This window comes from Pimephales promelas, chromosome 3 (genome assembly GCF_988280905.1).
Source record: "Pimephales promelas chromosome 3, fPimPro1.hap1.1, whole genome shotgun sequence".
Taxonomy (NCBI): Eukaryota; Metazoa; Chordata; class Actinopteri; order Cypriniformes; family Leuciscidae; genus Pimephales; species Pimephales promelas.
This window is the reverse complement of record NC_142771.1, coordinates 13,089,691-13,108,458: the sequence shown is the minus strand read 5'-3', so window position 1 is coordinate 13,108,458 and position 18,768 is coordinate 13,089,691. Positions and strand designations below refer to the sequence as shown.

Below are 18,768 nucleotides of genomic sequence, written 5' to 3'. Positions count from 1 at the left end.
CTTCTCAACGTCTTCACATGTGCTGTGAAATAAAATGGCTTAAAATTTTTTGTCTGGATAGGCATCACGGGAAATTGCATATCACGTGGCTCATATAGTACTTAAAATGATATGCTAGATTTACTTAATTTTGACGCAAGTTGACATGCCTTATGTATTTTTCATTTTATTTATACATACATTTAAGTGCACCTAGTAACTTATATTTTTTGTGTTACACACACTATATATGTTAAGTAAACATTGAAAAGTTATGAATACTTAATTTTTTATGTTTGATCCAATTACTTTTATAAGTAATGGTTGTTCGGCCAACGAATCGTTTTTTGGAGTGCAGAATGTCGGACGTCACTGAGAAGCTGCAGCCGTGGCGGGAGGATGTGGGGGGCCCGCCACGGGAGAATGAATGTAGAGGAAACACTGTAGTAGTATTTATGGTTATGGTATAGTGACAAAATTATTCATAAATGATAAGATAATTGGCCATAAATCACACTCCTGTAATGTTTAAAGCACATACTGCCCACCTCTACGCAGCGGTAAGAGTTTATTTTCCAGGATTTCCCGGGCGTCTGTACCCTCATCCATTAGATCCAGTTTAGTAATCACACCAATGGTGCGCACTCCTGTTGAAATACAAAAAAAAATACATTAACAACTTGTGTTCCCACTCTATTGACCAATGAATTTCCATGACATTTCCAGTTGTCTGTGATTACTTGATCAGGATTATTAAAATAAAATCATCTAAATTCAAGTTGATTCACTAAAAAGAACAAACTTAAAAGAATGATTGGCTCATAAAGTGGAAATCACTGTGGTATCCATGACTATGTGAAGATTTATCCGCCTCCTCTCGTTCTTTTATCTCTCCAGCAATCCTCACCTTGAGGGTCCACCTCTTTAGCCACCTTGAGGGCATCCGAGTTTGCCAAGTCAGTGTTGGCGGGGGTGACGGCGAGGATCAGGCAGCTTTCCCTAGTGATGAATTGCATAAGCATGTCTCGAATCTGGTGCTCAATGTCGGGCGGCTGGTCGCCCACCGCAATCTTGGTCATACCGGGCAAATCAATGAGAGTCAGATTCAATACTGTTGAAGGGAGAGAGAGAGAGAGAGAGAGAAGTGACATTTTAACAATGGCTGCCGAGATTACGAGTGTGGACTGAGGAAAGCAGTGGTATTAAGAGTCTTTTGTTGTATTACCGTGTGGAGAGTACACTCTGAGGTTGATGGGAATGGAAGAGATGCCCTTATTGGATCCTGTAATCCTGTCGGTTTCTGCTTCAATTTCCTGCCGGACTTCATCAAAGTCCACAAACTTCCTCCCTTTGCAGTGCAAGAACTCGGCATATTCTTCAAGACAGAGAAATGGAGAGTGTGATTAAGGGTGATAGGGAGATGGGCGGACGACATTTAAGCATCAAGGCAAACAAGACATTAAAACCATATTGTGGTATTTTCACCTAAAGCCTAAACAGTGTCACTGCCATAAAATGTAAGCATTTCACACCAGGGTTAGTATATAGTTAGCTAAAACTACAACCACAAAAACATCCATTTATTATGATGTTAATATGTATAAAAATATATATATATGTTTCAGCTATGCATTTGTACCATCCAGGAATTTAACCTTTAAAAGAATTATTTTACTTATGGAGTGCAGATCTGTTTGCTATAGTGTAAAACTTCTTTTTATTCAATATAAGCAGTTCAGCTTCGTTATGTTCCCCTTTATGGTCGATTATGCTTATTTGGTAGATAATTTGTTCTGTAATGTCTCTCTGTTTGAATTAATTCTCCATCTGCACTTCCATGTTCTCGCTACATTACATTACCTCATACTGAAAGCAATATAAATGATAATTGCTCATGAAGTGGCAGAGAGATGTAAATGTTACAAGGGGAAGTTTCAGAGGAGAACTGCCTTGTGTATGAAATCGGAATAAGATGAAATTATTAGTTAAAGATTAATCGTGTCGTTATTGTGTCACTAGCAACATGGAACTTTTCGAAATTTGGATGAAAATGGGTTTTCAACGTTTATTTAAATGACAGCAACGTTTTAGGGGGTTGAAAACTGCTTTTCAAATGGCATTTCACCATTTAATTTGGTAAAAACTACACAGCAACTCATTGGTCTTCATAACAGCCTGCCAAAATTTCGGTTTAACTTGAAGAAATTATGAAAGAAGTATATTACTATAGTAAAGTCGAATGCACCGTAACTATACAGACAATTAAAACATTGCTTTTAAAAGATTTTTATCCCTTTTTTTAATTTAAACCTATGTTTGCTTGCCAAAAAATAAGAGGAATTGTTTCAATTTCGTTTGATTACATTGTATTAATTAAATTGCTAACATTTTATGCATTCATTTGATTACCAGTGTTTCAGTATTAAATCATAAAACACAGACTGGCGAAAATTAAAACGGACAACACAGAACAAAAAAAAAGTAAAATAAACATTTCATAGGGCACTAACATTAAACAAATAAATTTCACAAAAATTCTATTTAATATATATATATATATATATATATATATATATATATATATATATATATATATATGTATGTATGTATGTATATATATATATATATATATATATATTAGGGGTGTCACGATTTCGATATTAAATCGAAATCGATCGAAATTAATTCAATGGTATCAAAATCGAAATAAAAAATGGTATCGTCGATACTGCCACGCCCCATGTCGCGTCCGTGATGGAAAGTTCGGATCGTTTTACTGACTCTATTGTTCAATCTCGTTCATCAAAATTAACTAAACTTTTTTTCTAGTCATTTCAGGGGCTTTAAATGTTATACTATTAAGTTATGTTACTTGTTTTTGTTATATTTTAAATTTGGCAATGGTGTAGTGTACATTGTGAACAAATTTATATTGCATAATGCATAAATGTGTAGTCTAAAAATTGCATAGCAATCTGCGCTTTACATTTTTTTTTAAAAATCGAGAATCGAATCGAATCGTGACCTTAGAATCGATAACTTAATCGAATCGAGGATTTGGAGAATCGTGACACCCCTAATATATATATATATATATATATATATATATATATATATATATATATATATATATTTTTATTATTATTAAAAAATTTGACATTTCAAGTCCAATCCAGAAAAATTAAAAATTTACGCGGAATTTGCAGAATTATTAAATTATAGGGCCCTTGATGTGTCATTTGATGCGACACATTTGCCACACTAAATATTATGGGTACCGTGTATGAATAAGCATGAAAGCGTGTGGTTTCAATCAACCACATATTACGTACCTGAGAAGGCTTTGTTCAGTTGTGCTCATTAACACACTCACCAGCTTTGTTGTTAACTAGCTGCAGAATGAGAGGTCTGCGGGTGACGATGCCTGAGCCTCGGGGAAGGAAATCCCTGTAAAAAAACAAAGAGATAAAGAGTAAGTGAGTATGGATGGACGGACGAGAGGCAAACACTTCGGAGTCATTCATAGCAATTTTCAGGGGTGGTGAGTTTGATCAAATTATTCATGAGAGAGGAGCGAAGGTTTAGGAGAAACCTCTTTGCATTCATATCAGAACACACACACACAAACCAAGACGCTATCATGGTCCCTTGTAGCAATGAATATTAAAACATGGTGGCACCTTTTGAACACCCACAATTCCAAAGAGGCTGCGATGCTTTTGCAAATGAATGGCCACAGCCGTATCTTGCATCCAAATCAGGGTACATTTAATAACTCTTGCGTATTATAAACAGCCTCTCAGATCAAACTGTGAGCAAAGAGCAGTTTCAGCCCTTTAAACCACAGATTTAACACTGGGACACAGCCGGACACAACAGGTACGGTTTTAATGCTAATATCAGGAAAAATGAGCCAGACATTCAATCAACCCACAAACAGAAATGCAAGTATGACACACACACAACACAGTTGTGAACACACAGCCCTGTTGCACATACATATAGTGTGTGTTCATGATACTGTGGTGGTTACAGCCTCCAGTACTCAAGGGGGCGATAGAGTCACCTTTAGATGTTGCTAGCTATAAACAAAAAAGTAGCATGTTATTACTTAAGCATTTAAGTGACTAGATACATTTTCAGCAAAAAAAGTATATAACATAAGCGCAACCATAACAAGAATAGCAATGTACACTAGGAGATTTACAAGATTATTTACAATTAATATGCAATAAAAACACCCAAAATTACATATTTAAAAAAAAAAAATCTTCATGCCTTAAAATAGCTTGAATGCAACTCTACACCCTTGCTTCATTTAGTATGATGACCCATATGCAAATTAGCCCTGCCTCCACTCACTCACTACAAGTTGGTATATCAGAATGGTAATGCGTTTTATGTATCGCTCTCTACAGTGTTGGACACATTACGGTAATTAATATGATTAGCCTTTGGCTTGACTACGTTATGAAACAGCTAATGATGTGTTGCTAATGTTACACAAACCATGCTCCTGTTCGCCATCTCAGTCAGACAGCTGCCTTCTAACAATCAGTATCTTTAGAAACACTTCGAACAACTCAGAACGTCAGTGGAGAAAGACATATAGTTGATCATAACCTCATAATATACATCATACACCCGCTATATTGCTAAATCTACCCGCTTTTCCATTTCAACAGAAACATTTACTGAGATAACCTGTCATCTCGAGACATCACTAAGGTAAAACCAGCAATTTCAAACCGTCTTTTTTTCACTGCAATTTTAAGGAAAAAAAAACTCTTTAATGGTGTTGACTAATGAATTTACACATGGTTTGTCTTAAAACATATTAAAAACAACACAGACTATAAAACGCCACAAGGCATAGCGATGTTTATTTTAGTTTGCTTTTAGAGGTTGTTCTCGTACTGTGTAATGACAGCAGACCTTCTCAGTCGCTTACAAATGGGAAAAACTATTGGTGTAGATTATTGTCGGTAGCCGATAGTTCTAGAAATCGGTTATCGGTACCGATAAATCGGCAAAACTGATCTATCGGTCAACCTAATATCTAGAAAATTAACCAAACAAACTAGCTCTGACATTAATCACAACATTGCAAACTGAAAATTAGATGAAATGTACAAGACATGTATTGATACTCTTTGATGAGGGAATATGGTTCTCATACCACAAAGCATTGCAAATTATGAAATAAGTCTCACAGTTAAAGCCAAAATAGAACCAATTTGTCAGAATTCATCATTGGTTTGCAAATCGAACTACACTGGTTGTGCAATGTGCTGTGTCTTCGATTCTTTAAAAGCGTCGTGGTGCTCTCGTGACCTCAGATACCCACAGAGAAGACAATGAATAGTTGAATAAAGTCGTTACTTTTGGCGCTCAAAAAGTATTGTCGTCGCTTGATAAACTTAAAGTTGAGCCACTGTAGTCACTTGGACTATTTAAATTTATATTTTAATGATGTCTTTAATAACTTTTCTGGGCCGTTAGAATGAAACAGGGTTGGAACAACATGAGGGTGAGTAGTTTCTGATAGGATTTTCATTTTTGGGTGAACTAACCCTTTAACTAATGCATAGGCCTATACAACTACTTAAAGGGATAGTTCACATAAAAATAAAAAATCTGTAATTATTTATTCACTCTAATGTTGTTGCAAACCAGTATGACTTTCTTAGAATTTAATTCTTCAAAATATTTTCTTAGAAGAAAGAAAGTAAGAAAGTTTGCAACATGATTAGTTGCAGGGTGCATGATGAATTAATTATATTTTTGAATGAACCAATTCTTTAACAAAACTGCGCTAGGTCTGTTAACATAAAGAATTCTGTTAAAAATAATAATAATAATTCTAGAAACTACTCAAACTGTCGATCTACCATGATAGCAGCTGACCTGAAATATAAATTTGAACGTAGAAGAATTAGTTTATATACTTTTACTTTGCGTCCGATATGTTTCAGGCCATTGGTACACTATAAAACCACATTATGAAATTCCTATGATGTGTCTTTTTTTCCAAATGGGAACCTTTGAAGGCATCCCACATGCTGTGAGTGTGTTGAGCGTGTCTGCGGGTTCGAGAGTCGTCCAATCGCAGCCTGTCTTAATGAGTAAGCCTGTCTCTCCATGAGTTCCTGCTCTACATCTGGTCCTGATCAAAGCCAGTGCAGTCAGCTGTGAATCCAACAGCCATTTCCCTGAAATCACCGGCCCACCTAACGCACAATGCAGCAGAGCCCGAGGGGAAAGACAAACCATGCTTTAAAAACACACACAGACAGTAACACAAAAAAGAAAGGTCATACACAAAGAGATTATGAGACAAAACGTGGCTTGACAATAAGGACTGCCCAATGGCCCGGGGTCCCAGCTGTCACTGGAATTGTCAGTGGCCAGACTGCTGTGTTGCCATGAAAGTTCATCATTTCCAAATGTTTCCAAAAGTCTTGCCAGCTTAAAGGTTCAGTAAGCGATTTTTGAGAAACGCTGTTGATATTTGAAATCCCCACAGCAAACACGCCCCTATCTTGATAGCTCCGCCCCCAAATTCACAAACATGCTATGCAGCACAGGCACCTCCCCCCTCATGATTTCTACACGCTCCTTACTGCTGATTGGCTTTTAACTTTTCTCAAAAATCACTTTGCATCTTTAAAGGTGAAGTATATCATTTCTGCAACACTAGTGGGACCTAGGAGAATTAAAAATATAATAGGGGTGGGCAAAAAAATCGATTTTTTGATTAATCGTTTGTATTACATCCATATTCATTATAGTTTAATTGATAATCAAATCAGGAATCGAGAATTGAAAATCGAAATCGAATCGAACTGAGAGCTTGCGAATCGAAATCGAATCGAACATGTGAATCGATACCCAGCCCTAAAAAATAAAGCATATTTTCAAACAATCTTGGAAATGCCTCTTTCACGACTCCCTCAACTTAAACATCACGACAGCTCTTATTGGCCATCAATGCATGTCACAACATGCGTTTTCAATAAAATGTCCAAAATATTAGGAATAGTTTTAGCTGTATTGTTATGTGTCATGAGTAAGTACTGTAATTGAATAGACTTACACTTTGTCTAAACTCTAGAGCGAACGGGAGTGCCTCACTTATAATAAACCTATCCAACGTGTCTGCACCGGGGCACATTTTTTGACATGACCTGCCACAACAGTTTGAGGCGGTCTATTACAGGACAAATCAAACCTATGCAGCAGTGATCCACCTCTCAAATTTAATCAAAAATATCTTCATTTGTGTTCCGAAGACGAACAAAGGTCTTACGGGGTTGGTACAGCATGGGGGTGAGTAATTAATAACTTAATTTTCATTTTTGGGTGAAAGAACCCTTTAAGTAAGACAAACCATGTGCAAATTCATAAGTCAACACCTTTGCTGAGTATTTAAAACTGCAGTGAACCAAAGACAGTCTCAAAAACACAGTTTGAAATTGCTGGTGTTTCTGACGTCAAAAACTACCTTGCAACCAATCAGGTCAACGTGTGATCGTCAATGAGTGGATCTCTAAACAGGTTTGAATAAGTGGAGGCGGGGCTAATTTGCCGTATCCTAAATGAAGCAAGGGTGTAGAGTTACATTCAAGGAAAAAACTTTTACGAATGTGATTTTGGTGATCAAAATATGAGTTTTAAGGGATAATATTGTCTACAGTGGGACCTAAACACTTGGGAACTTAACCCCTGGGGATAAAGGGGTATTTGGGGTCCTTGAGATGTTCTGACATGCCCTGACATTTGTGCTTTTTTAAGATTTTTAAAATTTCCATAGAGCTGAGCCCTGCAAAAGTAAGCAAGAGCTTTCAAGTGTGGCCTATGTTGAAGTCAGCCTGTTTGGCTGCATGAAGCACGTGGCTATATGACAATGGGCAATGCCTGCAGGGGGAGAAGAACGAACAAATACAGGCCATAGAGGGCTGTGTGCTGGCATAACCGCGCATCCATGGCTCTCGACTTACACCCACTCTGCCAGCAAAGTCAAACACCTACACACACCCACACACACTCATTAAAAAAGATGCCCAGCAAATACACACGAGCGCAACGGACCGAGGTGCTTCGCAAATAGGAACAAATTCACATATGGTATATGCTACGAGAGCTCCGGAAGACTCTTTGCTTCGTTTCTCGCTTCTTTCCAGAGCAAACAGGCAGGTGGGCTGCTGTCCATTATTCATGGGCTTTAAATGATAGAGGAGGCTGAGCAGATTGTGTATCATTTCATCCATTATGCATGCACAACCGCAGAGCGGTGCAGAGAGAGTGGAAAGAGACCGGGAGGGACAGACAGGACTCGTCTCACTTCAGATACACCCAGCTAGAGTCTCCATCCACCAGCTAATAACCTGCTCTCATTATACAAAATATATGCACAGAACAGAACAGCTCGGAAGAGTTCACTCATTATAGAGAGGATGGACATGGAAAACTACATTTTTCTTGTTTGTTTGAAATATGAGCGTGTAAACCCGCCAAGAATGGGTCTCGTTCAGCCCAAAATCAAAGAAAAACAAATGAGAAAAATGGAAGCCTATTTTTTAGGTGATGTAATCATTTTTTTTTGGAATAGCAGGTATAAAATGTCCCAGACACCTGACAGATATCACTGAAAATAGATGTGCCGAGTAATTACATCCGCCTCGAAGAGAAAAAAAAAAAGTCAGCCCTCACTTTTTTATCCAATCAGAAAACTCTAGAAATGGGTCAGTGTGTGGTGGTGGTGCTTTAAAGGGGATGGATTTAAAGATGTAGACTTCCCTTTTTGAGAGCGTTTTAACAGTGTTAGTCTATAGAACGGTAAAGCACAGCATGCTATGGAAGCTTGCTTCTTCTACAGAATAAAAAAATAAAGGTAACTGCATTTTTTTTTATCTCACGAGTCACAATAATGACATTTTCCTCACAATTGCACAATTGACTTTTTTCCCCCCAGAATTTTGTTTATAGCTCGCAATTCTAGCTTTATAGAGTGCAATTGGGAGATATAAAGTCAGAGTTGCATGATTTAATGTCTCTCTGAAGGCAAGGGCGTGGTTAGCTGGTACCCTCTGACATCACAGGGTACCACAACTTCCAATAGGAAAATTCGACTGCACAGTTACCCAACCATGGTAATGAGGAGCCATATAACCATTCATGGTTATGATCTTATGCTATACAGTTAAACTAGGAACTATGTTAAAATATTCATAATGAGCACACAGTGGAGTCAAGGGCTTTAGAGCTGGACCTCCATGAATAATGGACCAAACTATCATTTTCCTCCTCTGATTGTTCGGAACAAATCTGTCCTTGTTTGCCTTTATGTATTTAAGAGATGACTTAAATCATTAAAAGCCTGATGAAAGAGAAGCTAAGAAGACATCTGAGCTTATAGATATTTCATTTTCATAATGAATTAATAATTGTTTAATTTATTTGATTAATTAATTTCATAATTCTAAAATAATGATCTCAGCCATGATTATTTATAACCGCTACAAAAATTTCAATGCATTTGAAGAATGTTGATGAGTTTTTTTATGTCCCACGGAAGAAAGAAAGTTTTACAGGTTTTAATGAATCCTGGGAATCCAAGGAACCAGGAAACCCAATTTGAATGATCGACACATGTTCAGTGTTTTCATCATGAAAACACAAGTTTCTGTACACAGAGATCAGCCAATCAAAACAAAAGATGACGCAAAAGACGAATGTGAGACTTAAAGGTACAGCACCAAAAACATACTGTTTAATCAACAATGAGAGGGTGGAAAATGGTCATGTAACGTGCATATTTTTGGACGTGATCACAGTACCATCACTATAGTGTTCTGAACCAGTTCTCAATGGCAAAAAAAAAGTGTGTAAGTAAGTGCTGCACAATAAACAAACATTTGGAATAACAAAAAACAAAAACAAAATCAACTTCCTTCATCTCATACAATTCATAATTAATAACTGATGTGTTCAGGAAGAGTTTCACATTTGTCACAGAGCCTAACACACGGTTCACGCTGTGTTCTCGCTCCACTTTTATTATACTCCTCCCAGAGTGAACAACACAGCTAAATGAACAACAGCCCCACCTAAAGCAGCCGGCGGAGCCAGATAGCAGAAGTCACGCAGAACAATGACATCAGCCCTGCAATAAACAGCCATGATGGAGGCGCTGGCCTGCATATTGGATCAAGTCGGGTGAAACCAGCAGGAGAAAGAGCTTGAAAATCCAGTTCGGCGGGATGAAATTTGACCAACAATCTCAACTCATTCCACTTGGCATGTTTTAACGGCAGATGCGACATTGATTGGGCTAATTAATATGTGTAACTTACTAATGTTTACTGAGCTCTGATTGTGTCCGAGAGATGAATAGTGCTTTTGTTTGTTAATTCCCAGCTGTCTTAATGTTAGTATGGCGGATAAAGGCCCGACAGAAGGTCAGAGAGCTTGCTAAAGCACTAAGGTAACACTGGTGCTCATAACGTGCCATCCAGTTTTTATTATTATATTTGAAAAGACGTTGTTCATCAGACTCTGTGCTCCAGTGGTTATTTATTCAAATACGGTGTCGCCTATGCAGCCAATTGAGCTCTCACGCCAGATGGAAAGTGTGCCAGTTTGAAAGAGTTTCGAGTCAGCTGACAGAACAGTCTTGCCCGTATTCGTATTGAGCCAATGAACTCAAGTCATAACGTGCACTTGCATATGTTTTTATGATAAGAAATAAATAATCAGTCAGTTATATCTTACAGACGGGACAAAACATCTGATATGCTATATTAGATCTGTGAATGTGTGTGAATGCGATCTATTTGACCTGCCGCTGTCTTACAGTTATTCATTCTTAAAAGGGGTTATGTGTAAGAATTTGCATGTATTAATCGCTTTTTGCATTGCCAATGTGTGAACAGCTTGTGTTAACTTGAAAACCGAGACCTTCCTCGACTTCCTAGGTGAAGGACTTGGGGTGGTGTCACCAGTTAAATCAAAAGGAAGCGGTGTTAACGTGTGCTGCTTCCTTTTGAATTAACTGGTGACACCACCAAGAACCTCATGAAACAAATGCGTACAATGTTCAGGATAATGCCAAAAAAGAGCTACTGTAATGTCCCCAAAGTCCAAACCATAGTCTTACATAGCCTATAGACTCAAATATACTTTATAATCAAACTATCATAACTCATGCTAATTGCCTCATCTGTTGACTAGGGCTGGGTATCGATAAAAATAAAAGAAAAGAAATACCTTGAATTCAATACTGGTTCTTTTTTTTTCTATACCAATTTTATGAAATCCATTTTAACAAGATTAAATTACATATTACCTAAAAATATGCAATTCTCATTTTCTAATTTAAAAATTCTGATTTTAGTGGCATTTTTACTGCATTCCAATTCATCACACAGTCATTTGTTGCCCTGCATCATGTTCGTAACTATACTGCAGGTCTAGGCTTAAGGCGTTATTTTTTTTTCCATAATTAATTGCACCCAAAAATATACATTACATCCCCAATTGCAACAGATTAATAAAATAATTAATTTTTTGTAACTTGCCAGTGACTAATGGGTCTTAAAGAAGCACTGTATAAGGCTGGTCTCTGCTCACTTGATTTGCTTCATAGGAGGAGTACAGATACATTGCAGATGCATTCAAAAACAGGTAGAGGAAGTGTATCTGAATAGCGTCTCAGATGGGTTTTTAAAAAATGTTGACTATTTTTAACTTGCCAGGCCACTTTGGGGCATTTAATAAACTATAATAAATTATAACTAGTCAAATAAATCCTTATTGTTAAGTCAAAAGTTCGATAACATCAGAAACATGGCTGAAAAACAAACAAAACAAGACTTTTCTAGGGTTCAGTGCTTTTATTCCAAGTAAACCAAGTTAAACCCATCAAACAGCCCACGGTCTGATCAAACTCAATAAACTGGAGCGAGTGAATTCAAATAACACCACCTGTGAGAAACAACCCATTCCAGGAAACCTTACAGTCTCACAACAACTAAAGACTCATAAACAATAACCAATTAAGTTTACTGGACTCTCACAGCAGTACTAGAACATGCCTCTGAGCGCCATGAAAACAGGCCTAATTAAAATCACAAAAGTCTTTCAGATGAAATGTAGTCTATGTTTGTCTACGTCGGTGATTAGAAACGAGAGCTTCCAGAAATTCCTGATGAGCAGACAGGTGTCAGGTGAACGCTTGTGTGGGACTCCATTTTGCCTCCCTGAAGGATGGCCCTGCCCTGCTTCTATCATAAACACTGCACAAACGCACACACAAACATGTTATTTCTATAAGCATGAATACGTTTAACTAAGCTTATGGCAACAATTCCCATTCTTTCTGACAATAAAGCACTTGAACGTGACTAGCTCGTAAACACAACTTCAGGTATGGGAAGTTGGGTACTTCAGCATTGGTGTCTGTGAATACTTGACAGGTTTGGTTCGATGAAAACGCACTACTTTGAGATTTCTCTATATGTGCGGTTCATTTGAATAAGTGTGAATGGAACGCTGGCATTCGAACCCTGGAGCGAACCCTGGCCGAGACCTACACTTTCAACTTCCAAAAAAACTCTGGTGCGATTCGACTAAAATATAATAATACACAAGACGGACCAAAGATATCTAAACGAACCAAAAAATAGGAGGATGTGATGTCACAAGCTACACTGCCTATTGGAGTTTGGTACAAGTGTCAGAAATGCTGTCTCTTTTTGCAGTAGATCTTCATTTGAGAATTGAGAGAAATGGAAAAAAAAAAAAAAAATTGGTCCAGACCAAAAGAACGAAGTGTGAACAACACTCTTGACCATTTATGCATTTTTTATTAATTATTTGAGAATTATGGATGATATCTAAAAATCCTTAAATTTTTAGAGCGATTCGGTAATAAACCATTCAGACCAATTCAGAGTCAGTTTCATTCAAAATTGGTCAATTTACTCAAAAGACCGATCACTGTGTGTTTAGTGTTGTCAAAAGTACAGACTTCGGTATCAAATTTTAAATATGTGACGATACCAGCAATTCCCTCTAGCATTGAACTGATTCTTAAACACCTCTGATTGGCCATTGTGTTGTTCAAACGCTTAACATATAGGCTATGTCTGTGATTGGCTACAATGATCAATGTTTGAAAACATGTTTTTTTCATTGAGCGCTTACACAGATCCGTCTATCAGTGGATATATTAGCAATCCGCTAATAGACGCCTGCTTTTAAACACTTGTATCTGTGCAAGTGCTAGGTAAGGATAACGTTTTGGAAGCGTTGATCAATGTAGCCAATCACAGACAAGCATGTGAACACTATGACCAATCAGAGACACAAATGTTGAGCACGTGAACACAATGGCCAATCAGAGACGTATATGTTGAGCGTGTGATTGAATGGCCAATCGGAGGTGTTTAAGAATCCCTTCACAAGCGGGGAACTGCTGGTAAAGTCATAATTTTAAAATTTCAGTACCGACTTGGTGGGTACTTTTTACAACACTATATAACAATGTTTTGTTCTAAACCAAATTTAGCTAATGAAATATTAACATTAAGCAAGTTTTGAAACTTTTTCAGGCTTGGAAAACCTTACAATTCCATGATATTTCCAGGTTTTCCATGGCATTATGAATGGAAAGTCTCTTTCAGGACATGTAGCCTATCCTTCATCACACCCACAAGCTTATCAAACAATGATTCATCTATGCAATCAGGCCCATAGTGATAAAACATCAAGAAATATGATGTCAGAGATTTGTATCTCTACAAGTATGATGACTCAGATAGACTTTCCAAAAGAGGAAAAAAAAGAAGAGAGAGAAAGATCAACATGACATTTGCGTAAACATACACACCACTTTCAAGTCAAGTGGTGTGTTATCTGATACGCATTTTGCGCTATCCGTGTGTATGCGTGCATGTCTACGCCGTTAAATGTCTGAGCGAAACAAATCAAAATGTAGATCTACATCTGGGGAGTGATATTTTTTTTCCTAGGATGGTAGGGGAAGACTCATAAATGCTATTAACCCCAGTGACGGGTAGGTTTAGAGACGGGGTTTTGGGGTGGGTCATATATTTATATATACAATAATGTAACGTTAAGTTAACGGCATTCATAAACACGCTGAAAAGCGATTATGCGTGTTGATAGCACGCCAAAAATGGAAATACAAATTGGCGTGTCATACATACGCCATTTCATGAGATCAGTCTGGTGAGGGTGACGTTGAAGTCGTGACACCACAGTGTAGTTTGTTTATAGCATGCATACTTTTAGCTTTTTACTTCTGGCGACTATAGTTTTGTTCCCATCCACATGTGTTTATCCGAATTAAGTGATATCGAATGACAAATGCCTTATGGAAACGATTGAATTTCATGAATATCGACTCAAATTTTATCTTGATCGATATACGGCTAATGGTATAAACGCTGATGGAAAGTTATTATGGCGGGATCCATTTTTTTGTCTAGCACATATTTGCTTGAATGTTGTGCAATTCGGTGAGAAAATTCATGGAAACACCTTAACATGTCTCAAATCAATTTGATATACCAATTTGATCGCAAAACAGCATGTGGCATCATTTCGCATTATTCGCTTTAAAGCCGTTTGATGGAAACATACTTTCACCAGCTTTATTCGCATGAGGTTTTTTCACCGGACTTCATATAATTCGCTTGACAAGTGGATGGAAACTTGGCTTGTATTTAGGCTTCAGAATTCAAGTTATCTTCTGCGAAAATGACCTTAATAGACAAAATGTGCAAGTATCATAAACAATACTTCAATCCCAACACCCATTGTCATTTATGACTCACCATGACACCCTATACGCCAAAAGGATCAGGCTGATATTGTGTAATCTGAACCTGGCTTTAGATGCCAAATATAGCTTTACCTAATAGTTTATGTCTAAATTCTACTCTCAGTTCCAACAATGATTGTTGATCCTGTAATGGCCAAACCAGCCCAACCTGATTATGAAATCCAAGATAATGTTGCTATGCATCCTTAGCCACCGGGAGACACCTCTAGGGATGTTCATTTCACTGAGAAACATACTGTAACTTATTTTGCATGGATATCATATAAAATCTGTTTTTATCATGCATGCTTTTCCTAATCATCTCAAAACTGATAAATATATCAGTCTGTCACGACTAATCAGCTTCATTGACAAAAGAAATGGATACATGCATACACAAGCTCTCGAGAGACGAATGTTTATGGGAAATGGAAACTGAATTTCAGACAATTAGTCTGATTCATACTCTGAGTCTGCCCTCTACAAAACATCATCAAGACTAAATGTATTCAAATTGGACCGGAGACAGAGCAGTCACATCAGGAAGATTGTGGGAGGAAATGAATGCAGGAAGGTGCAGCTCAAAATGCAAAAGAAATATTGACAGTAACAATCTTCTATATGCCTTCCTCTCCCAGATGAGAGTGAACAGGACTGATTTGGTATCGGTGGGGTTTGAGAGGCCTATCAGTGACTGCTGTCTGATACAGGTGTGGCTGGCAGTGCAGTGACCTCGGCTATGAATATTTGCAAAACAAGCGGTTGCCCACACAAAACCCAAGGTCAGGTGGAACAGGATCACTCCCTCCTGTATACAATACATAATACTTAATTCAGCTTATTTGTCACAAGATAATAGCATGTAAAGAGTATGCAGAACTAGTATGTAGCTAGTATAAGTGAACCGTTTAGATATGTGCTATTTTCTGAAACATTTTGATTTTTAATGATTTTTTTTTTTTAATTGAAAATGGCCATTACTGTAGTGCTTAAAAACCTAGTTTTCATTACTGTCTGCACAATGAAAATAATGCTGAAAATGTATGTAATTGCAAAGTATTCATGCTTGTACCGCTTCTAAATGATTCTGATTTAAACAGAAAAAAATGAAATGGTCTACTACAATAATGAGAATCTAATTTAAAAGACCTTTAAAAGTAAGTATTACAATGATGCATTACGGTAATGATATGGGCTACTTTTAAAACATTGCGATTTTTAATGAATTATGATTTTCTTCGAGTAGTAATGGTCATAATTATTATTTGAATTAAAAAACATTGTCATGCTATAATGTGGGAATAATATTGATATTTTTAAGTGTTTATTCAAAGTAATTGCAAAGTATTTATATGTGACAATTATTCTGGTTTAAAAAAAAAGTATGTATTACTATTACAAAAATGAGAATCTAATTTAAAGCAGCACTATGTAGTTTTTTCAACCTTTATAATATTTTTCCAAAACCCTCGAGATGGTACATCAACTTACATTAAGTTGAATGACAGGTCTGCCACAGCCTGACCTGGTCTTTATCTCTTTTACTGGCACTCTATATTTTCGGGGAGCGGGTAGGAACCCGAGCACAAAAAGAACTACAAAATTCGACTGTTTTACGGCATACATCACTTCCTTAAATTCCGATGCGAGACGAAAGCAACGAGCGTTTTTTTTTACCTCGGTATGTTGTCATGGCTGAAGCAGAAAGTAAAATCAAATGTCAAGTGCATCAGAAATAGAGTGGGGGCGATCAATTTTTACTGTTGGTAAAGTGTTATGAAGCTCCGCCCCTCACCGCATCCAATGTAGACTGGATTGCTTTCTTTTGAGGAGGCTTAACACACTCAAGCATCCCCGTAGAGTCGGGACGGGCAGCTCGCGCCAGCTCGAGACGTGAAAGTATACTGATTACTGAGTTTGGTGGGGACAACATTCTTGCAAGTAAATAATACACGATTAGACGAACAAAATAATTGGTCAGGATAACTATCCTATATCTGCAGGCTGATAAGTCATGTTTGTTACTTATTTTTCTGGTGAAAGTGTCTTGCCTCAGGCTATAATGCAAATCGATTTTTCAAATTTGCAGATTCATCTATGATGAATACATGACTACATGGCTATTATCTACCAACAAACATTGAATTGAATTAGCATATCCATTATGTAAAACAGTAGCTAATAGGCTAACGTTACTATAAAGACGCTGGCTTGTAAACGTGAGCTAAGTGATCTTTTGACGTTTGGAAAAAAAAAAAAAAGCCCATGACACTATATTCATAAGACATGCTGAGATATATGCCAATGTACCTGGGATGAAGACATTTCACACGCAACACTGGAGTCTGCCCAAGATGTGAGAACTTCTTCATTCTCCAGAGTTCCGGGGAATCGCTTGTCAACAAATGTGCGCGTGTATTCCCTGGTGTAACCGTGACAGATTTTACGACAGTAGTAGAAGACAATACTGTTTCCCAACTGTAGAGGGACCCCGAGAGCAAAATTTCAAAAATAGCATAATGCTGCTTTAAAGTACCTTCAAAAGTAAATATTACAATGACGCATTATGATGATGATATTTTATTTTAGGGCAATTTTTAATGAATTATGTTTTCGTTCTTTCTCTTACCAAATGGTCATATTTCTCATCACTACAATTTGGAAATACTTTATTGCAATTTGAATCAAAATACTCAGAATTGTATTATACATCTAATAGAAAAATCTTCAAAAATACTAATAATTCTGGTGTTTTATAGTACATTGTTTGAAATGTGCTTATTCATCTCGCAATGGAAAAGGAATCGTTGCACTAAGAAAACAATTACCTTGATTAATCGCTGTATTAAAAAAAAAATACCATGGTACCACTCTTTTCTCTGATGCACCTTGGAGTATTACGCAAATTTCACGGCACATAAATATCACGACACAATTAGTGCCATGTTATATATTAAAATACAATTTAATTACCACCTAAATGAATTACTCAACCATGTTAGAGTTTTTAAAAGCTCATATACACAAAAGCATGACGTCAATTTTCAGAGAAGTGTCAGTGTCGTCACTGTCATGTAAACACGTTAACACTGTGAATGAGGAAATGACTTTAACAACCTAAGACACAGCAATGGATATCTTAGCGGTTTTGGTTTCCCGTTTTGGCAATTCAACTCTCAAGGTTGACACCAGGGCCATAACTTCATCGGTGTTTGTGTGTGTGTGCTGTGTGCAGTGCACTGTGTGCCGCCAACTTCCCCATTTAGCGCTCCGCTCCCACTTACGCCCATTTCATTTCAATGAATGAAGGCGAGCGTCTGCTTACGTCAACTGCGTAACTCGCATCTGTGAATTACACCCTATCCAAGTGAATCGAGTGTAAAAACGCAGCTGGGAAGTAATAAATAAGACGTGTCTCTTCGTATTGAGTTGGATACTGATAAATGTAGCGACCTAAGCGTTTGCACGCGATCAGAGTCAAACCAAAATAGAAATTGATAACATAATAATAACCAACCTGCCGACGAAATTTTCCAGCACGGAGCTTTTTCCGGCGCTCTGTCCTCCGACCACGGCTATCTGCGGCAGGTCCAAGTTACAACTTTGGCCAATGGAACTAAAAGCATCTTGGAGTTTATTGATCAGGGGGATCAAATCCTCCATCCCCCGGTTGCCCATGGTTTCTGACCGTCTCTCGGCGCGCAGGAACGGGCTCGCGGCAGCACGGCGCTCGGGTTACTCTCAAGTGTTCAATTTCCACCCTTCAAACACTTCCAGATCAGTCTGTCAAAGACTAATAACTCACAAGTTACTCGCTAACTGGCAGATGGCACGTATTACGGCGAATTCGTTAAGATCCGTGTTGTGATCTGAGGATAAATCATTCGTAAACTCACAAAACAAAACTTCTCGCTATCATCCGGTCAGGCGACATCCGACCT

General features: G+C 37.6%; 1 protein-coding gene across 8 annotated transcripts in view; it reads right to left on the bottom strand.

The window, feature by feature from the left end:
- The window catches only part of dnm2a (dynamin 2a), a 56,910-nt gene extending 38,152 nt beyond the window's left edge, over positions 1–18,758 (bottom strand). For 3 of the 8 annotated variants that reach the window (XM_039686737.2, XM_039686729.2, XM_039686735.2), the window contains exons 1-5: positions 18,345–18,757; positions 3,353–3,426; positions 1,205–1,354; positions 887–1,090; positions 528–626 (exon numbers count right to left, since the gene is read on the bottom strand). In XM_039686737.2, the coding sequence (XP_039542671.2) occupies positions 528–626; positions 887–1,090; positions 1,205–1,354; positions 3,353–3,426; positions 18,345–18,505 (688 nt within the window). In that variant the 5' untranslated portion in view covers positions 18,506–18,757. Of the gene's footprint in view, positions 1–527; positions 627–886; positions 1,091–1,204; positions 1,355–3,352; positions 3,427–18,344 lie in introns of all 8 variants that reach the window. The other 5 variants (XM_039686731.2, XM_039686727.2, XM_039686738.2 and 2 more) reach the window with 3 other exon arrangements.
- Between the last annotated feature and the right edge of the window lie 10 nt (positions 18,759–18,768).